General features: G+C 32.3%; 1 protein-coding gene, 1 long non-coding RNA gene and 2 pseudogenes across 4 annotated transcripts; 2 read left to right on the top strand and 2 right to left on the bottom strand.

The window, feature by feature from the left end:
* The first annotated feature begins 2193 nt into the window (after positions 1-2193).
* BRCC36A (Mov34/MPN/PAD-1 family protein) lies at positions 2194-8862 on the top strand. Of its 2 annotated transcripts, XM_088807221.1 has the most exons (11): positions 2195-2512; positions 3782-3908; positions 4371-4457; positions 5183-5268; positions 5363-5581; positions 6425-6609; positions 6904-7062; positions 7164-7244; positions 7325-7379; positions 7762-7996; positions 8358-8862. In XM_088807221.1, the coding sequence occupies exons 1-10, from the start codon at positions 2402-2404 to the stop codon at positions 7960-7962; spliced, it is 1311 nt and encodes a 436-aa protein (XP_088663347.1). In that variant the 5' UTR covers positions 2195-2401; the 3' UTR covers positions 7963-7996; positions 8358-8862. The 2 variants fall into 2 exon arrangements, with proteins under 2 accessions (XP_088663348.1, XP_088663347.1); XM_088807222.1 differs by lacking the exon at positions 8358-8862 and having other exon boundaries at positions 2194-2512; positions 7325-7413; positions 7762-7921.
* A 1408-nt stretch (positions 8863-10270) lies between these two features.
* Positions 10271-14626, bottom strand: LOC18595761 (F-box protein CPR1-like; annotated as a pseudogene). The gene is made up of 4 exons (XR_016027166.1): positions 14521-14626; positions 14262-14368; positions 13750-13825; positions 10271-12037 (listed from the first exon to the last, which is right to left on the bottom strand). The product of XR_016027166.1 is annotated as an F-box protein CPR1-like (transcript).
* A 1366-nt stretch (positions 14627-15992) lies between these two features.
* On the bottom strand, positions 15993-17425 carry LOC18595759 (uncharacterized). The gene is made up of 3 exons (XR_016027038.1): positions 17271-17425; positions 16652-16841; positions 15993-16529 (listed from the first exon to the last, which is right to left on the bottom strand). It is a non-coding gene; the product is annotated as an uncharacterized LOC18595759 (long non-coding RNA).
* A 1305-nt stretch (positions 17426-18730) lies between these two features.
* On the top strand, positions 18731-20587 carry LOC18595758 (protein kinase PINOID 2-like; annotated as a pseudogene).
* The last annotated feature ends 1763 nt before the right edge of the window (positions 20588-22350 follow it).

Here is a 22350-nt window from a genome sequence, read left to right as displayed (position 1 = left end):
AAGGTGATGTAATATTTGTCTTTAATAACAAGGTACAAATCCGTTGAAACCTAATAGACAAATAAATTACACAAGGATTCTAATTTTGTATTAATAGGATAGCTCTAATCTTTTAGCAAAAATGAACAAACACAATCACAATACTGTACAACTATGAGAAATTTTTAAAAATCTCAAAATAATACAAAGCAAGAGATCTTGCAACTCCTAGTTAGAGAAAAAATACTTTGATCAATTCTTGGATAAGAGATCTTAAAAAAGGGAATAGGGTTTCTTTTTGAAGTGAGGGAATGGAATAGTGATTAAAAGAGTAGGTTTCAATATTGTTGTATTTGTTGAAGAAAGTTAAGTGTGTTCTAGAGAATCTAATCTCTAAGTGGTAACCAATGAAAAAATATTTAAGTTATGGCTTGGTTGCCTTGCGTCATAATTGATGCTTTGTTCGAAACTTGATTAGTTTTGCTAGATAGATAGTAGTTGTGAGAAGCCAAGAAACAAGGATCAAAACATGAAATACTAAAAAAATATATATCCAACTTAAAAATAATGTTGTTAAATTGTTTTAAAAATTTTAAATAAGTTTTTTTTTATTTTATTTAATTAAGTTTTTATATTTTTATTTTAAATTAAATAAATTTTTATAATTAAAATTATACTTGTCATTTTATATCATATAACCTTAACGTGATAGGTTAATTTGTCATAATGGATGATAATGTCACATACTAATATTATAAGATGACATGATTATTAAATATTTTTCACCATTTACATCATGTCAATGCTATGTTAAGATACATAAGTATAAAATGATAAGTAATATTTTAATTAGTTACAACTAGTTAAGATTTAATCATAAAAACTTATTTGATTCAAAATAAAATTATAAATTTTTTGAATGAACTCAATAAAAGAATAAAGATTTATTTAACCCTTTTTAAATAGTTAAAGAACTTTTTAAAACATTATATTTAAAAAAATGAAATTCGATTGTGATGTGAGACCATGTAGACATCGACATTGCATTGACATGTATTAAAATTGGATAAAATTCAAAAAGCCCCCTCAAAACATTTTAAAAAGACACTTTAACTCCTTTTATTTCAAAATGATATTTTTAGTCCTAACACCGTTAGTCAATAGTTAAAAAAATTAAACCCAATATTACATAAATGTTTAAAAACATAAATATCCTTTATATTATTTTTTTAATTTAAACATATTTTCTTTTGAAAGAAACTACTCATCAATCCCTTAAAAACCTTAATAAGAAAAAAAAACATAAAACATTTTTATTTAAAGGCTTGAAAATTTGAAGTCATATATGCATTAAAACTATAAACTTCTTTCTTGAAGTAAAATCTATTATCATTAAACTCTTTATTTTTTCAACAGTTTGAGAATTTTTTTTATTGAAAAAAATATATTAAAAAGTAAATCTTTTGGCCAATGATAGATATTTCAAATTTGATAGTATCAAGTCAAGAGATTAATTTTTTACTTGTGATTACTAATTTTATTAAAATAATTTGGCCCAAAATTTGTTCTTTGAGACTAAGGTTTATAGGGTGACATAAAAAGATTTTGATTTGATTATTATATACAAAAAATTTTAAGTTTATATCTTCTCTGTCAAATATTGAATTTTATTAAGTATTAAAGTGCAACAAATTACCACATTCACAAATCTCGTTTTAAAATTTTATAAAACATGAAGTTTTTTTCTTTTTTGTCAAATATTGAATTTTATTAATATCAAAATAAATTTTATTAAGTTTTAGAAAGGAACATAAGTAGGTGTTTTTAAAAAGGCATTTGTATCCTAAAATATTTATGTAGTATTAGTTATAATTTTTTTTAACTGTTGATTAATGGTGTTAATAATTAATGGACTAAAAACATTATTTTGAAATAAAATGGACCAAAGTATCTTTTAAAGTATTTTGAGAGTTTTTTTGAATTTACGGGATTAAAATTTTTAATTTTCAAAAAATAGGTTTAAAAAATCACCGTTATTTAAGAATAAAGATTTTAATTTAGAAAAAGAAATGTGAATAGCATCATCATCAAATGCAAAAAGAAAAACGTTGAAAACAATGATGGGGTCGCAGGAATTCGAAGGAATGGATTTAATGTAAGAAATCCAACGGTCTAGATTTTATGGTTGTAAACAAATAAATTACAACTGACTCTACTCTATTCCCCTTTATACTTTCCTGTCCCGTAAGATCCTTCGCCCCAAAGGAAAAAGAAGTCTCTTCGGAGAAGTGAAAATCTTCCAAAGATCTTCTTAAAGAGGCAGAAGCAGAGCCAAGAAAAAAAGAAAGAAGAAGACAGTTTTTTTTTTTTTAGAGAAGAAAACTTATCTATATAATTTTTGGTGGTGTACTCATAAACAGAAATGTCTTTAACATGTGTGAAAATGTCTGAGGATGTTTGGTTAACTTGTCTCACGCATGCATTGTCTACTGAAACTGAAGAGATCATGGGTCTTCTTCTCGGTGATATTGAGGTTTGTTTGATTTTTTTTTTTTTTTAGTAATTGGTTTTACATAAATCGCCTGTCCCAAAATCCAAGCTTTTTTATTTTTGACTTTTAATTGTGGGATTATTTCGTAATGTAATTCGTATATGGTGCTGATGTTAATATGGGGATTAGCTTTGAAATACCTTGGATTTTTTAAATTGTTAGCTGATAGGGGTTTTTAAAATTTTAGTCAAAATTTGATTGTATTCTTCCAAATTCTATTCTATTTGGTTATCTGCTGTGGGTTATATTCGAATTCAAGTTTTATCCTTTTCTTTTTCTTTATAAACTTGTGTGCTTTTAGTAAGAGCAGAATTGAAGTTGCAAGTACTAGCTTTTATTATTCATTCATTCATTTATTTGTTGTCGGTTATATTTGATTTCAAAGTTCATTTTTATCTTTTTCCTTATCACATTCTGTGCTTTTACTGAGAGTGAAATTGAAGTTGATTGGTGTGTTTTTTGTGCTTTTCTGGTTGGTTTCTGGAGTGGGATTTTGGGGTTCTGGCTTTGTTGGTTTTCCCTGATTTCGTGTAGACTTTGGTGTTCTTAGTTATTACTTCATTCCTCTTCACTAAAAAGAGAAGTTATTAGTTTTGAAAATTTCTTGTTTCGATTCAACGTCATTTGGGGTTTTCAAGTCAATTAATTTATGTCCTTTTTAATGCCACTTATATTGTATATATGTAAATTAACAAGGTTGTCTTGTTGCTATTGGAGCCTGAAATGCTTTGTAGATGTTGAGAAGTTGTTTACATCTTAGGTATTTTGTTTGTTTACTGAACTGTGATTTTAACAAATTCTACTTCAGTTTGGCTAGCGCAGATTAGCTAAAGAAGTTAATACCTTACTCTTTGTGTCGAGCTTATTTGAATGCTTGTGTTTTTTTCCCTCACACTGATGCGGACGTTCCAGTTCTGGCATTCTTTATATTGGGGCTTGTTGAACATGGTTTCAAATGTATGTTTGATGTATTTCACAAAAATAATGTTGGAAGTGTATCCACCTTTTTGTTCATTTTGACTTTGTGGAACTATGCATCTGATTAGTATTTTTACTCAAATACTGTACTAGGAACTTGAAACTCTTGTATACAGGCAATAACTGATGAACAATCTGATCATAGTAATCTTTGGTTTCCTACCAAGGAGTATTACAGAGTTTTAATATGATGGTTTCTCATTGGTCTTTTTCTGTTCCCTTTTCTCATATGACTTTGTTTATGATACTATGTTGAAATGTTGCAAATTTTAGTACTCAAAAGATGGAAATGTCACTGCATTGATATGGGGAGCATCACCACAATCACGATCAGATCGGCGGAAGGACCGAGTTGAGACAAATCCTGAACAATTGGCAGCTGCATCAGCTCAAGCTGATATATCCTTAGTCTTTGTGCAATTATTCCATCTTGGTTTTAAAATTATTTGGTCTTCATTACAATATAGAAGTTAATTTTCAAGATGCTTGCTTCGGCATTTACTGTGGTTCTTTAGTAATGATTCAAACCTTGTAATTTGTTAATATGTGTCAAAAAGAAATGGTTTTTTTGTTTTGTGCAATATGACATATTTCTGGTATCAAGTTAATAATTTATGTAATTATGTGAAGCTATAGTTATAAATCTGCTTGTGATGTTTAATGTGGCATGATAGTTTTTCTGCTTGCCGGCTTTCGCCGAAAGCCGTTGAAGTGCTAACATAAAATCAATGCTCTTCTAACCCCTTTGGTATGAAAATGTAGAGCTACTATAACTTTGAATATAAATATCTTTTGCATGTTCTGATGCATAGTGATATGTTCGAGGTTGTTAGTTTTGTTGTGAAATTAACTTCAAGGCACAGAATGACGGCATCAACTGGCAGAACAACAAGAGTGATTGGGTGGTACCATTCACATCCTCATATAACAGTTCTTCCTTCTCATGTTGGTAAGCTTTGAACTTTAGTTTTCTTTTTGTAAAATTAATTTGTTGCTCCATCTTTTTTCCAAGAGAAATATATTTGTCTGTTTGAAGCTCTACATCGAAATATCTAGGAGACTGATGTGATTTGTTTTACCTTTTTTATGAGTTGAAATCAATGTTTATTAAAGTGCTTCAGCTTTCTGTGCTGTTTTCTTCGAGTTTTAAGTGAAAATTTTCACTTCACTTTCAATTACTTTTTAAAATCCTAAGTAGTATTCACTATTCTCTTCAGTGAATTTATTACTATTTTGTATCATGAATTATTGAATGGAAGAATGATTAGCCATTTTGCATGTCTAAGTTATACAATTTTCTGGTACACTCTCCTTTTTAATTGGCTGTGTTTTAAATTTAACACATTAAATGCCAATTCGGATGCTTTATTTATTTTTGTTAGCTGGAAGTTTAAACCTAGCAAGTGTGGAATCACACTCCCTAAATTTGAACCTGTGTAGCTGAGCTTTAGAGTGCTTGCTTGTTGTGAAACAAGGCTCTAAAGAAGAGGATTCTTCATTTGTTCTGATCAATCTCTGCTATAAGCACAATTGGAATTCTGAAGTATTGAACTGACCTTATTGGTCATTTATTTTAACTGAAGACTACTTATAGTTATTTCTTTTTAGATAGCTGCATATTTATGATTGGTTGCTGGACACTTAAAAGTATCTCCCATCCCCTACTTTCTGCAGATGTGCGGACTCAGGCAATGTATCAACTTCTAGATTCTGGATTTATTGGACTAATATTTTCTTGTTTTAGTGAAGATACAAACAAGGTTAGTGCTTCATGGATGATAGATAAATTAAAACTTATCTTATAAAAGTATTTTTAACCCTGCAAAGGTCAAAATAAAATTTTGTTAATTTCAGGTGGGAAGAATCCAAGTCATTGCTTTTCAGTCATCAGATGGGAAGCAGAGTCATGCATCAGGACCTGTTGCTTTATCTCCAGTGAATAGAAGTTCAGTCATCGATCTTGAGTCATCTTTAAGTTCTTCTGAAAATCCATTGGTGACATTGGGATCTGCAAAAGTAGATAGTCCTCTGCAAGACACTGGTGATTCCAGATTGACTCTGGTATCCAGTAAGGTACCATTTCTGATTACGAAGTTAAAATATGTCATATATCTTATTAAATATTAGGACTCTTAAACCAGCAAAACGAAGAGGGAATAAGGAATGTTTTAGGTAATGGAATGGAACATATTTGATATTATGCTGCACTTGATTTTAGCTTGGCATAAAAGAGGTGGTTATTGTTTAGATTTGCTATTGCTTTGTTTAACTTGTCTCTAGTATATGGTATCTCATAGTGGTCTCTCTAAATTCCTCACTAAGGAATTATGTTTTTGGAAAAAATGAAAAAGGTTTTTACTTCAAGGCAAGCACTGGGCTATTCCTGCTGTCTATGTCTGCAGAGAAGAAAGCTTACAACAGAAAACAACAAACTGTACCTTTTTTACCATGCAGGATCAGCTGTATAGATAATATTGCACCATTGTGCTGTATTTAAGATCATATACTCCATAAGGTCAATAAACCAAGGTCCATTTCTATCTTCTATGTAGGAGAAAGCCTAATTGAAGTATACTTAGTTGCTTGAAAACTATATTGTAATGTCTTGTCTGCATGTTTGCTGGGAATAGAACATTATGAATGCAATGCGATACATTTAGCTTTTAAATTATAATTGAGGTTTTTGCTTCTTTTGGAGAACTATCCTAAGGTAAGATATGGTATTTATTTTTCATTGTACTAATGTGGTGAAAATGGCTGGGTATCTAGACGATGTGTTTTACAAGAGTGGTGACCACTCTTAAGTTTGTTGTTGTACTTATTATTTGTTTCATGCTTTTATGCTCTGTGTCATATTTTATGCTTGTTGTTCCTTATGATTCTCTTTCAATGTTGCTGCATATGGAATTGGACCAGGGTGGGGGACGGTCTGTTGACTTGGGAGGTTTCTTCGCTAATGCTGATGCCAACTATTTAGGGAGAGAGCAAAGCGAAGGAAACTATAATGCTAGTAATATACAGAATGCTGTTGTTGATATTGACCCCATGGATATGTCAGAAAGCATGCAAGAAGCCATGCACCGCTCAAACATGGACATGAGGTATAAATGAGTATGTACTTGATCTCATGATACCTTTTTGGAATTGTCACTCAGAGATCTTGAATTTGTGCAAAGGAGATAATTTGGCTAGCATATACACAAAAACACACAAATGCATCCATGTGTGCTTTGGCATGTGCCTACACTTGCATATATTTTTCTGGTGCATTTTCATCTGCTAATCAATTTTGTCTTATTCTATCTGGAGTTTGTGCTAATCAATTTTGTCTTATTCTATCTGGAGTTTGTACAGAGCAATCCTCATCTTGTTTTTTTTTTTTTTTTTGCTGACAGTGGTGCAGAGTATGTCAGGAAAGAAATTCCTCTTCATGTTTTGCCAACATCATCTCTTGTTAATCTTGACTCACCATTAATGTCATTTACGGATTTGCAACGTGTACTATATGAAGAGGAGCGGGCAGCATATAACCAAGCCATCTTGCAAAATATGAGGTTTTATTAATATGAATTTAATATACCATTCATAAGTATTTTTACTTTCTAACTTTAACTTATCATTTATCACCGATTCTAACTTGCTTCATTTGACTTAGAGACGGCAAAGTGCATCCTCTTTCTTTTATCCATCACACTTCAACATATCAGGCGTCCATGTGCAAGTTAATTGAATACTGGTTCGAAACAGATGCAGATCTCTTTAATCATTTGTGATTGCTTTTATGTTTGTACTTATGTTCTTTCTTATAATTTGCAGTTTAAGTCCTGCCATCAATGCACTTCAGGATCGATTAAAAGAGAATGAAATTCGGGTACAGAATGAAACTGAGTTGTTTGGTATAGCAGGTTCTCCTAATTTTAACATAGCTCAGATAAAAGTTACATTTTCTGTTAGACTGGCCTACCTGTCATATTTTTGGACATTCCCATACTACGAGTTGCAAACTCCATGTACCAACTTTGTCAGAGAATTGTCCTGTTAGTTCTCTGATTTATGCACTTTGGATAGGAGTATTGCTTTCCATTTTTTCTTTGGACAAGACATGCTTGGTGGAATATGATCATATTCTATTTGATTGGTCCTTGGATATAGACACAATCAATACTATATTTCTCTTTGCTGGTTCATGATATAATCAAGTTCTTTCTGATATGAAATTTATTTTGGAGACTTAACAACTTCTGTTAAAACAGTTAGCAATGCTGACTGACGAAGCTAAGACTTTGGAGACTGAAGCCGTCAGGGGGAGTGGGCCAAGTTCTCCTCATCATGCTTCATCTCATGGATTCCGAGGAAGTGCTTTCGTTGGTCAGAGAGAGTTGCACAATTCAGCTGAGTCCATCAGTATGAGGACATATGCTGGTCCTGGGAGCCGAAGCAGAAAACGATCATGACAATTTCCAGACCAAACTTCTTCTCCATGCATTTGTGAGTAATTGTAACTGTGCCTGTTCCATTAATTTTCCCCTTATTTTATTTCTTCATTGCTCTTTACATTGCATAGATATGAGTTATGTGTAGAGATTGTCAAGTGTCAGACTGGCATGTTGTTTTCTGGTGTTGTAGACTTTGTTTCACTTGTCTATTAGGTTTTAAGATTAGAATACCCCAAATGTTGTTACCGATAATGATAAGAATTTCTCTTTGGGAAATTATGTTCCTTATTAAAAAAAGATGAAGAAGTTGCGTAACCATTTTTAGATAGATCATAAATTGAATTATGTTTCTGAATTCGATCTCAAAATTTACATGTTGATCACTGCTATTTATTTGAGTCCATTTCCTGTAGGGTTTGACTGTGTTTTTGGTTTTATCGGAGGAACTTCTGCAACTTGGTTCTCGGCATCCGAGTTAAAGCAGGTCTAGTCTAGAGGCAGCTTGTTAAGAGAGCTTCTTAGTGATTGTTGTTGTCTTCCTGGTATTTCCAAAAGGAGATTCCTGAAGGGAAACTAGAATGATTGGGGACGAGATGGGTCATGGAAGAAACAATGCTGGTGTACATAATCTTGTTTCCATTTTCATCATGTTTCCTTGAGGCCCTGCAGTACTTTTGTTGATTGGGGCATTTTGCATTAAGTAACGGTGAACCCCTTTGTATGCACATTTTTCTCGCGTTAAATGTAAGTAATTATTCATGCATCTCTACTCTTTAGCAGCTGGTATTCTTACTGGAATGGTGCATTATTTATCTATGCTGGTAAAATTTTTTTTTGGGGCATTTTGCATTAAGTAACGGTGAACCCCTTTGTATGCACATTTTTCTCGCGTTAAATGTAAGTAATTATTCATGGATCTCTACTCTTTAGCAGCTGGTATTCTTACTGGAATGGTGCATTATTTATCTATGCTGGTAAAATTTTTTTTTATAGAAAGGGATATATTTTTTATTATGTTTTTAAGTACTGTTTATTAAATGTATTATTCATTTATATATAAAATTTCTAATTGTATTGGAATAATCTTTATTGAAATATATACTTTTTTGGCTTTGATGGTTGTCAGAAACAATGTTTCCCGTTTTTGACATTTTTCGTAAGTGAATAGTATCTATAAATTAAAATTGTTTATAAAAATTATGAACTAAATTAATTAAATAAAATAATATTAAATTTAATATAAAATAATTTACTTAAATATTCAATAATTTTAAGACAAATTGTTATATATAAAGTTTTAAACATATTACATAATGAGTACCAATAAAATAATAGTATAACATTTTCAATCAATTTTAAGATTATACGAAATTATTGAAAATATTAGATATATTTGAAAAAAATATTAAGTAATATATTATGAAATAATATTGTTCAATAAAATAATTGATATAAATTTTAAATATATATTATTTATTATTATTAATGAATAGTTCAATCTAATATTAAACGATTTAAGATTATATAATGTTATTTAGTATAAGTGAGTTAATAAAATTATTTGGTTATTTAGTACTACTTAAAACAATAATATTATATAATTGAAATAATATTCACTAATAGAATATTAATACTATAATAGTTACAATTATTATGAAATTATTTTATGTTATATTAAATAATTTGATATTATGAAATTATTAATATTAAATCAGATCAATTAATGTGGTATAGAATTGTAGTCTTCAATAATTAATTAATTAATATTTTATAATTATATATAATTTAATATTTTATATGATTATTATGCTATTTAAATTATATTAAACTATAATATGATTAAATAATTCTAATTTAATAGTATTATTAGATATGATTAAATAATATTTGTTTAACATCCATATTTAAAAATTTTTAATTTAATTTACTTAATATATTGTTATTTTTTATCCTTAAAACTTTCATTATTGTTATATCTACAACAATTCCAACATGAAGCAACATTATCTTTGCCAAACATGTTTTATGTTTTCAAAATATTTTTTGGAATGCGATTAGCTATAATTAATCATCAAATTAGTACAAGAAAAAATATTACCTTCAGGCAGTCAGACAGCACTTCAATGGTCACAAAATACATCCAGCGTGGCTGCAATGCAAGATGTCTCTGCCAAAACACCAGGTTGCTTATTATGGGATCATACAAGACCACACAAATCAACAGAGATCATCACATAGCAACCTGAGGGAAAGGCCTGTACAAAAGATATTCTGTATACACAATACACACAAGATCACAACAACCATCTCTACTAGACTACATATCAACTGAACAACCAAATTGCAATTGGATAATTGTAGAGGACATAGTAACAGGAAAAAGGATCTGAGTCTTAACTTGTGGAGAATTTAGAATGGACAAACAAAGGCAAGGTAAGACTTTTAAGATTCAAAAAAAAGACTTCCATTGAGACGCTACCGTTCAAGGTGAAACGCCAAGCATGACAAGCTAAACAAGGTTTGTTGAATCAATTTTTTAATAGAAAGAAACAAGGCTTTCCACATATATCATTGTAGAAAAGCAATCTTAGGGATTTTATTGATGGTGCTTATGTAAATGGTGCCCTGCATTGGATAGGGGATCAAATAAGTAAAATTTTTGAAGGTAAATTGATCTTTGCTCTTGATCTTGGTACTGAGGAATATTATATAATTCCTGAAAGTGACATAAGATTCAGAAAGGAAAAATGTGACTATGATGGTACAATTTTATGTTACATGAATGTGGGGTGTTGGGAGGATGTTTATGTGTTTTTCGTTGGCACGCAACTTGTACATCCGATCATGTAAATTTATGGGTAATGAAAGAATATGGAGCCAGAGAGACTTGTACTGAACTACTTCATCTATCACGATACATATGACCGATAAATATAATTAATGTTAGAACTGTAGTATATTATAGGAATGATGAACAATATTAGTAGATAATAATGGAGATACATGGTCTGCTTGGTTCAATCTGGAGAATGGAGCCAATAAGGAGACACTTCGCTGTTTCATTCTTCACATTGAAACAAGCAAACCATATATCTCTATTATCATCTACCAATATTTTTTCACCATTCTTGAAATATGCTACAACTCTAACATTGATTATATTCATCGGTCATATGTATCGTGACAGATAAAGTAGTTTAGTCCAAGTCTCTTTGGCTCCATATTCCTTCATCACCCATAAATTTACATGATCGGGTGTACAAGTTGCGTACCAACGAAAAACATATAAACATTCTCCCAACACCCTCACATTCATTTAATAAAAATTGTACCATCATAGCCACATTTTTCCTTTCTGAATCTTATGTCACCTTCAAATATCACATAATACTCCTCAGTACCAAGATCAAAAGTAAAGATCAGTTTACCTCTAGAAATTTTGCCTATTTCATCCCCTACCCAATACAAGGCACCATTTACATAAGCACCATCAATAAAATCCCGAGGATTGCCGTAAGGGCAATCCTTTATCCGCCAAGATTTAGCTTTCAGACTATAAACCATAACTTTGAAGCAATTTTGGGTCTTGGATCTGAGCATTTTAACCACCTTGTAGTCACTGTTACAGACATCATACCCAAATCCAAGTACTGTATTGTCAGAATACCAATATCTAGGTACTATATCATGATCCATTATATCATCACCTGGTGTTGGCAGATAATGGCATTTTCTGGTTGATGGATTCCACAAAGCAATGACGCCTTGTTCACTATGGCATACAGCAAGTAAACCATTGCAAGAACCAAATATTCTTAAAACGGGCGAGGGATTTGCACCGAGTTGCATAACGAGTCGAAGTCCACTGAACAAGCCTTCTCATCCTTTGTCGTAGAGTTATCAAGAACAAGCTAGAGATTGGTGTTGGTTTTCAAGGACTGATGCAGATGAAGTTGGGCGAAATCTGAACTATCTATTAGGGAAGCCCACAGCTTGGACACACATTTGAAGCAGAGTAGTGTCTCCACGGGAAGTCGACAAGGTATGTCGGGGATGAGATCAGCTGGAATACGAGACAGGTGGATGGTCGACACTGCAAAAATGCCTTAGTTGATTAAGAGACATGGAGGAAACAGAGAAAATAAAAGAAAATAAAACAGAAAAACAAGAAAACATGTTACACGGAAAAGAAGGTATTAGAGATAAATTTATTTATTTAATGAAGGAAATTATATGACAGATTTCAGAATTCATAACATCTCTCCATTGTGCATACTTCACAGCTTGATGACAATGACTTGGTTCGGGTACATTAGAAAGGATAGACGTAAAGGCTTTATGAGAAGTAGATAACTGTGATGTAGACAGGTACTTAGTTATTGGATAATGAGTAACAGAATTGGAATGAGAAGAAGGTAGATCACATTGGTAGGCAAAAGGTACTTTGGTGGATTTCCAGCTCTGTTACTCTTTCTAAGAAGCTGAGAATTTATAGAATCAGTAATTAGGTTATTTCAGAAACATTGTTTTCTGGGGAAATGGTATTTTGAGAATCATAATTACTTGTGTCAACTTCATGCTCTTGATGGGTATGTAATGGATGAATATGTGAATGTCAAGTGACATCAGGTGAATTAAAAGAATGAAGCAAATCAAATGGTGATGAAGCTGTGTCAAGCAGAATGGGCAATGAAGTATAAGAATCAGCTGTTTGTTGCAAATGTTTAAACGGAAACATAGATTCATGAAAAATGACGTCCCTAGATACAAAGACATTATGCATCTCCAAATCGTATAGCTTTTAGCCTTTTATTCCTATAAGATAACCTATGAAAACACACTTAGTAGCTCTTTTATCAAATTTCTTTCTATCACTTGAAATGGTAGATACAAAAGATAAGGATCCAAACACTCTAGATACGTCCTTAGTTTGATGCAAAAATTCCTGCTTCAAGAATTGAAATCAGATGGAAGCCAGCGGACAGTAGCTGATGTTTGCATCAATGTCTGTGGATCTTCTTTCAACAGTTAGGAAAGTTTATGCTGCTGGATATAGCAGCAATAAATTTGATGAAAACCTGAGAACTGAAAATCATGGAAAGTTATCCAAGTGTCAAGAGTGGCACAAATGTCGTTGTAAAAGCTCAGAAAATAGTTTAGTTATTCCAACGGAATGTAGCTGTCACTCTGTAGGCACCACCTCTCCAAACATCGAATTCGTGTTTTATTTAAAATTTGTTTACAAAGATGGAGAGATGGTTCCTATAGATTCCAACGAAGAAATTTCTTTTCACTGTAAATTCAAGACGTTGTGCCTTTGTTCTCTTATAGAGTCTATATTAATGACAAAGCAGCTTTTGATTGATTTTGGCTTTTACAGTATCAATTATCTAGCTGTGGCAAGGTGAGTTTCTATGTAGAGTTTAAAAATCAAAATTTGTAGGCTAAGCATTTGCTAAGGCAGTATCATTTCTTCTTCCTCAGGCATAGTAGACCGGTCCTACTTTCTTTCCTACTCAAAACTGCTTCCCCAAGTTTTGGTTTCCTGGGTAGAAGCTAACCTAAACCAAGATTGAATCACCCAAAATTTCAGAGGTAATGATGACAGGAATATTAATGCCCTTGCAACCACTAAGAAATTCTATTTATAAAAAGTAGGTATCATACTTGATATTATAAATAATTTTATCTCCAATAGAAAGGATACCAAGAATCGGAGCCAAAATGGAAATACATGAAAACAAATAAAAGAAAATAAAACAGAAAAACAAGAAAACTTATTAAACAGAAAAAAAAAAGGGATACCGAGAATCGGAAGAGCGGCTTGAGAAGGTCCTGTGGCAGTCAACAACGGCCGGCGACAAAGAGGGCGGCGGTCCGGCTACTCAGAAAGCAAAAAAAGGGAAGGACATTGCGAGAGAGCCCATTTTTATATGATAATTTAATTTTGAGAGGGCTTATTAAGTCGCAAAATGGGTTCTCCAGAAAAAAATAAAAGAAAAGGGAAGAAAAAGAAAATAAAACAGAAAAACAAGAAAATATGAACTGGAAAAGGAAAGGGAAATGCAAAATGGGTTCTCCAAAGGAAAGTAAAACAGAAAAACAAGAAAACATGAACTGGAAAATGAACGGAAAATGCGAAATGGGTTCTCCGGTAAAAATAAAAGAAAATGAAATAAAAAAAATAAAACAGAAAAAACAAGAAAACATGAACTTGAAAATGAAAGGAAAATAATGCCCAATGCGTTCTCCAGAAAAAATAAAAGAAAATGGAAGAAAAACAAAATAAAACATGTTAAACGGAAAAGAAGGGATACCGAGAATCGGAGCCGTTTCTTGAGCGGCACCGGTGAACAACGGCCGGCGACACGGGAAGGGAGTTGAAGAGACACTAAACAGAAGGACAAGAAGAAAAGGAGAGTAGCTGAGCTTTGGTATTAATATCTCTATATATAGCACACACGTACACATCAGCATTAAAAATACGGCATCGTTTGAGGGAATTAATCTAGAGTTTTGAATAAATTTTAAAAAGATCAGCGGTGGAGATGAGCTGCTGTGTGGAAACCATTTTGCCGTATCCCACAGCCACTGCTTCAGCTTTGTTGACTTCGATGCTGTCCGTCTCTCGACGGAGCTCCGGTTGGACCCCCGAAGGTAGCTCTATCCACTCTTTTTTCATGTTGATCTGTTTCTTTTTTTGGGTTTTCAAGGCATTCTAACTTTTAACTACATAGAAAGTTTGCTTCTTCTTATGATTCAATGAAAGTTGAATGAAGTGAGATGTAATGCTTCTTCGAGTCATAGTTCCTACTGGGAAGTATTTGCTCCTTAGTTACAGAAGCAAAATGATAAAATTCAAATTTTTTAAGGATTCCTGAACCTAAACTTTGCAGTGTACCAAATGAGAGGCTTAAATTTTTCATATCATTTTCATTCTTTATTACATATCAGAATGCAGAAAAAATGTTGGAGACAAAATACCAAGTAGAAACAAGGTAAAGTGAAAGTCTTGACTGGTAAATAGTCATTTACTTGATAACACTTAATGAAGCTAAGTTTGGAGAAAGATTACTCCGAAAACATGTATTAGAAACTAGAATTAATGATGGAAAGCAGGCTGTCTCTGTGAAGTATGAGCGGCCCATAAGAATTGTTGTAGATGAGCATCAACCACTCAAAACAGTAGCCAAATGTTGCATATTTGTGCTCCCTGTGTCACCTCTTTTTTTGATAGGTAATCATTGCTCCTCTGTCTCATAAATAAATGAAAGAATGTAAATTCTTTTCTCATTTTGTAGGGCAAGACAAGACTAGATGAAGGACAAGCACGGAGGGAGTGGCTTGTATTAGAATTCATTGTTAAACTTTTGGAACTGTTACTGAATTTTTCTTTAGTAGTTTAGTTGGGGAGATCATCGTTCTGAATTAATGTAAAAAGACGTGAGGTTGAATGCTATGTCTTGTAATTTCATTGGTTTAGAGATTACAGATGAAATCTTGTTTCAAATAGTTTTTAAACAAGTTAGCCAATCGATCCTGAAATTACTGTTAAACTTTTGAAATTTGGAACCAATTTATGTAGCTTGCTATTGTTTTTGTTTGTTTTGTGGATGTTTAGACTTAATTTAAAATATGCACTTTATGGATTGGAAGGGGTCAAAAGGCCCTCATGATGCACATTAGTTGTAAAAGTACTAAATGCATGAAATCTGACACTTCTTTTCAGTCAGTAAGGGTGTTGCTCGTGCATATTTGAGCCGAACTTGTTATTTGGCTGTTAATAAGTGTTCCAACTTAACTTGAACTAAACCTTATTTTCATTCTTATTCATGCCAGTATAAGGATATAAGACCAATAATGATTTGTTGTTTCACTCAGATTGCAATGATGATGTATGATGAATGTCAGAGAGTTCGGGCAAAGTTTTTGATAAATGCAGTCTAAGACAAGGTGGTGGAATAAAGCTTTATAGTAAGGGTCTTAGATACTTTTTCCTTCTTAAATTTTTAACAAGGTGATGAATAACATTCTTATTAGTCAACAAGTTGGAAGGAATTAAGTCATAAATATATGAATGTCATGCATATATAGCGTTACCCTCTCCCCTTCCCTGCCGATATGAAAGCCACTCTTAATCTTACCAGTGACCTCAGCAGCCACAGCTAGCCTTCACTCTCCCACTAGGTCCATTTGGAGGTACTGAATCATTCTTTTCATGATTCCCCGAGCCTGTCTGCCATATTCTAATGGTACCATCTTCAGATCCTGAAGCGTAGGATTCCCCTCCAGGTGAGGAACATACAGTGGACAGGACCATGCATGGTGACCCTTGTTGCAACCTACACGAATATATAGTTAAAGCACAACATGATTACATCTGTTACCACTATGACAAAACGCCATTAAAAATACGATCGCATCAGCCATTATTGAAGTCATCATCAATATTGCTGCTCATCTCACAAAATCAAAGAGGCACCTAACAATCTCTTCTCCAGTATGGAAATCAAACACATGGACCCACATGTCTTCACCTCCAGCAATGAACTTATTGCCATGCTTTGGTTCCAATGAAGCTGATTCTACACTGCATGGCATGTAGTAGCTTTTAACCAATGCAAAACTAATAACAGCAGTTACAAATGTCAGCAGCCATGGTGGCAAAAGAACAGAGTCTACAAGAGTAGTCCTGCTCAAAACTTACTGATTTGCATCCCAAAACTTAACATTAGATCCATCAGCAGTGGTTATATGGCGGCCATCCTGACTCACTTCAGCACTGGTGACAGGGGATTTGGTCTCAAGTGTCTGAACAATTTTGCCACTTCTTAGATCCCACAACATTTTCCTTAGGCATTCGACTTTTTTTTGGAACAACTCCCTGATTTGGAAATCTGGCAAGATCACGAATAGAGAAATTATAGTCAGAGCATTCAACTTTCATCCACCATGCATTTTTGACTTTGATAAGCTCAAGTATCGGTATGCCATCTCATTCTTTACTTTTGAAAACAATTTCATTTCTCTCGTTCCAAATAGCCCATATAACATTGAAAACAAATTGTTGAAATAGAAAGCAAAATTGAGAGAGTATGTTTTACTATGCAAATGCAACCATGCTTCAAAATTTATAATTTAAAAATATGTATACCTATGAATAATTATTATTTAGGATAAAAATTATGACTCATAATTTTTATTTGGATGTAATACACTAATCTCTCTAAGTTTTGATTATAATTACTTGTGGATCTATTAATATTCAAAATTGACAGTTCACTTCAAACATGTAAATACCAATAAATGTGAAATATTTAAAATACCATTTTTCTTTCTCCACTATTTTCTTTTCTTTCAGGCCGGTAGATAGCACTCCCTTATACTAACTTGCCATCCTGCATCTAAATCTGGCTGTGAAATGTCATATTCAGCTGGATCTCCTTAGGGGAGCACAAGATCTGGCCGCACACCTTAGATCTTGCACTCCCCTAGGGTGCACCAGATCGGCGCTCCCTTGGGGGAGCACGATCTAGCCAAATTTGGAGCACTCCAACTAGATCTAGCCATGAGGTGGCTAGTCGACAAGAGGTAAGGTAGAGAGAATTATTATGTTTTTGAATAAGAGAGAAAAAATTTTAAAAATGAAAAATTAAAAATTATATAGTAATAATTTTTAAAATTAATAAAAGATAAAATTATCTTATAAATATTATCACCTAATTAAATTCATAGAAACATTGATAGTTGACCAACGGTAAGATTTTTGTGTCAAAAGAAAATATTCTTTTGGGGTGAATTCTACATTTTGAATACTAATAGACTTGCATGTAATTATGGCTAATCCTTAGGGAAGTAAGTGTATTTTACCCTTTTTATTTTGTTGTTTATTATGAATTATATGTCATTTTATAAGTATTTATAATTTATAAAATTTTACTCAATTATTATTTAATTTTTAATAAGTTAATAAATAATTTTTAAATAGTTACTAATTAAAAAGTTAATTTTAAAATTTTACTTTAATATATTTATTTTTGAGAATTCATTTGCTTTTTCCCTTGTACCTTTATAATTTCAAAATTTGTTAACTAAATTTTGATTAGTTATAGTATATTGTTTTTGACAAAGAAAATTTTATCTTACACATAAATTTTATTTAATTTTAATTTTCTCTTATGAAAATATTTACCTTAAAAAAGTTAATTATTGTGGATGAATCAAAACTTGATCCATGAAATATTATCTTTATCATTATAAATATGATATTTATGTATTAAATCATTTAGGTAAAATTAGTTAAAAATTAAATGACATAATACTTTAAAATACCTCTGAACTATTTTAAAAAAATTCAAATAAACTCTTATTTTTCTATTCTTCTATTGTGCTTAATCAAGCATTTGCACTTCTAATTGTAATTAATTAAAATGTCACTTATCATTTTATACTCATGTAGTGGTGATGTTGAGGATGAAAATTTCACATTATCATATCATCTAGCCACATCAGGATACTATGCTATCATCCATTATGACATGTCAACTTCATACGGTATTGAACAATATAAGCCGCATTTTGACTAATAGTAATTAGTCAATCATTAGTCATTATGTATTGTTTGGTTTAAAATAAAAATATTATGATTTAATTAAACACAATAGAAAAAGTCTGTTTGAATTTGCACAATATTAGATATTATGTGAAACTAGAAATGCTATATATATATGTGTGTGCGTGCGCATTAATATTTTTGTATTAAATGCCCCTTTTTTTATCATGCTTCTATCCAAGGAGTCCAAGTTTCTATAAATTGAGAATCCTCCTAAAGCAAAGAATGCACAAGAAAGTTACTTTTCGAACAATGGTCAGTTCACATGCTATGCCAAATTCTGATTCTATCTCACAATGCAATCTTAAGCTCTAGTAGAAACCAAACCTCATCTTCTTTCGGTTCCCACATCAGACACACTTTCTCTTGTAGTCACAAACCTCACAAAGGAAACCATCCTGCTTGGGTTGCCATTAACCGCCTTTTATTGGAACATGGTCATGTGGAACTTGAACACTTTCGGCTCTTTCATCGAGTAGGCAGTGGAAGTATGAGAAATGTATATCTTTGCTTGAACACTTCCGGCTCTTTCATCGAGTAGGCAGTGGAAGTACGAGAAATGTATATCTTTGCTAGATTAAGAACACCCCCATCAGGTTTGATGCTCACTGCCTTTATGCTATGAAGGTGTTAGATACAGATGCATTAAGAGTTAGCAACAAATTACATAAAGCTGCAATTGAGAGGAAGATTTTAGGAATGTTTGATCATCTTTTCCTTCCAACATTGCATGCAGAGTTTGATTGTTGTCAGTACTCGTGTTTGGTCATGGAATACTGTCCTGGTGGTGACTTGCTCACTTTTCTGCAGCGCGAGTCCAATATGAGATTTAGTATCCCAACAGCAAAGAAAGTCTTCATATTGCTAAAACTTTTGAGGTAGCTATGCCCATATCTGTTGAATTGATATTTTCTTGAGAAACTAGAGGAAAGAAGCTCTCGTTTCGTGCATCACTGATACCTTTATGCATGCGTAGTGACATGACACGTTAGACATGATATAAGCTACAAAGATTTTGATAAATTTGCGGCTCACAAATGTTTCACCTTGTATTGAACAGGGGCAAGCCGTTTGATTTTCCTCCAGACTCGTTTGTGCCTAAAATATTTATTGATTTTGTTTCAAATCTGAATTCTTTTCTTTCTTGATGGCTATTAAAGAAACTACAAATAGTCACATCTTTTTGGTGTAGTCCAAGCAAGCAGAGTCCCATTTTAATGGTATTCAATCATTCTTTATCTTATATAGTTATTGTTGGAGATATATATAAAATCACTATAGCTAAAGTTGCTTCAACAGATTCTATGCAGCTGAAGTCCTTGTAGCTTTGGATTATCTTCACATGATGGGTGTAATTTATCGTGATCTCAAGCCAGAAAATGTGTTTGTTCAAGAAGACGGCCATATAATGCTCTCTGACGTTGATCTCTCCCTGACATGCAATGTTTCACCAAAGCTTATAAAATTTAAAACCAATACCATGGACAATAACCGCAATTGCAATTCTCATTTACCAATATTGTCTAGCATGAAAAAGAAGAAGACAGCTTCAAATGTTGAAATAATACTACAAGTGGAAATGCATAAATCTGATGTTGAAATATGGGGCTGAACCGACTGATGCTCGATCAAATTCATTTGTTGGCACTCGAGAGTATTTGGCTCCAGAGGTGATACTGGGATTAGGCCATGGAAGTGCTGTAGATTGGTGGGCATTTGGGGTAATCTTGTATGAGCTCTTGTATGGGAAGGCCCCTTTTGAGGGTGATAGAGAGGAGCCAACATTAAGAAACATCCTTAAACACCAATAACTTTTCCTAGGACTTGTTCAAGTAATGCTAGAGAGTGCCAAGACATGGAAAAGGCAAATGACTTGATAAGCAAGCTTCTGGTGAAAAATCCAGAAGAAGAGAATGGGCAATTTGTGGGTTCTGTTGAAATAAAGAAGCATAATTTTTTTGCAAAGGTATGCATTGGACTCTAATTAGATCACTCAAGCCTCCAAAATACAAACATCTAAGAGATGGTTAAGTCTAATTTCCAAATCAAATGCCCAACAAAAAGACAAATGCTGCATATAAGGTCTCTCACCATCCTATCTTCAAATGTATAATTGTTGTGAAGTACTGGTGGTTTCACTAGTATCCATCAATAATGGAAACTAAGAAATGCATCCATGTGTCAAAAATATTATGCAATCCTTTATGCTTTCAATTTTGCTTGCACAGCTTTCTTTAACAAGTAGAAGTCAATTAGTAATTATACTTAACTACACCAAACTGAAGTAGTAGTATTCTTATGTGCATGAAAACTTGCAAACTAATTGTAGACACGTATATTAATTACTAATTACCTCCATCTCTTCCCTTCTTAGCTCCCTTCTTTCTCTGTCTCATCTTCTCACAATGTCCTGAGGCAACTTGGAAGAAAGGGTTTTCCTTAACATTACCAATAATTTATTCCAACATTAACTTCTACATATATAACAGATAAGGGGGAATGTTTTGACAGTACTTATAAGTTATAATTACTTATCTATGTTTATTGAAACCAATATATTTTCCCTAGCGTCTCCTCATTCTCGAATCAATGATGTTTGATCTTTTGAAATATTTCAAGTTACATGGATCCCTAAAAAGTATTGAAGAATTAGGTTGAACAGTTTGCCTATAAATCATAAAAGAATTTTTTAACTCTTCTTTTCTGTTGTGTACTTTGTCTTGCAGGCTTTGGGAATGGGTTGTGCAAAATTTTCTCTTTAACTCTCTTATACCACAAAATTAAAAAATGATAGCATAGCTTCCACTCTTTTAGGCTTTTAGGAAATTATATGCTCAAGATTTAACAAATTAATGGCTTAAAGAACCAACATGTTAACATGCATCATAATTGGAATTGTTACATGCATTTATATTCGGATATTTAATTTAATGATAGGTGTATGGTTTATATTCTTTACTTAAAAAATTAAATTCAAATTCGAATGTCCCCCACACTTATTAATGACTTTAACAATATCAACATCATTGGCTTTTGATTCATGTATTAATTCTCTATGAGAGGGAAGGCGATGAAAATGGTAGCAATGATCTAATGAGGTGCTACATATGCATGAATACACAAGCTGTTGTGAGTTTGGCCACATGAAGAAAGTGAGAAGTTCTTACACGAAAAAAACTCTTTATCACAAATTATTTGACAATAAAAATATATTGTCCATAGCCTAGAAACGACAATAACCTTGAATGCGTGCCTTTTGTTTTATTTCCACCCAGGCCCTACATTATCTCAACTACTAACCACACCCTGGAGATGATGCATTAAATTGAAAATGTACCTACCCCAAATTTAGGTTGGAAGCTTGTAATGACAAGGAAGAATCCTAACACTCACCCAAATTGATCTCCAAACCCCAAATTGTTTTCTTTTTCTTCATTTACTTTTATACAAAAATAAATAACATAATTTATGAAAAAATCTTTATTTTCTTTTAAAATTAAATAAATACTTATTCTTCTATAGTATTTAATCAAACTCTTATTATTTTTGACCAAATAGACTCTATGGTTAACGATTGAATAATTGTCATTAGTCAAAAAAAAAATATTGTTAAAATATTATTTATCATTTTATACCCATGTAACGATAACACAGCATCAATGCAACATTGATGTGGAAAGTGAAAATGCTATATGGTCATGTCATCATCTATTATGACATATCAACATGTCACGTCAATATTACATGACATAGAACAACAAGTAAAATTTTACTAAAAAAGTAGTAAATCATTG

This window comes from Theobroma cacao, chromosome 6, assembly GCF_053813885.1.
Source record: "Theobroma cacao isolate CCN51 chromosome 6, ASM5381388v1, whole genome shotgun sequence".
NCBI classification, from domain to species: Eukaryota; Viridiplantae; Streptophyta; class Magnoliopsida; order Malvales; family Malvaceae; genus Theobroma; species Theobroma cacao.
Note: the sequence above shows the minus strand (reverse complement) of the source record. Positions and strands in the feature narration are given on the sequence as shown.

What these genes read in the sequence shown, in the direction of transcription:
- BRCC36A (XM_088807221.1), top strand. Translation starts at nt 2,402, where the DNA reads ATGTCTTTAACATGTGTGAAAATGTCTGAGGATGTTTGGTTAACTTGT. An exon ending in TTCTTCTCGGTGATATTGAG is followed by an intron (nt 2,513 to 3,781) that starts GTTTGTTTGATT and finishes TGCAAATTTTAG; the next exon opens with TACTCAAAAGATGGAAATGT. An exon ending in TTAGTGAAGATACAAACAAG is followed by an intron (nt 5,269 to 5,362) that starts GTTAGTGCTTCA and finishes TGTTAATTTCAG; the next exon opens with GTGGGAAGAATCCAAGTCAT.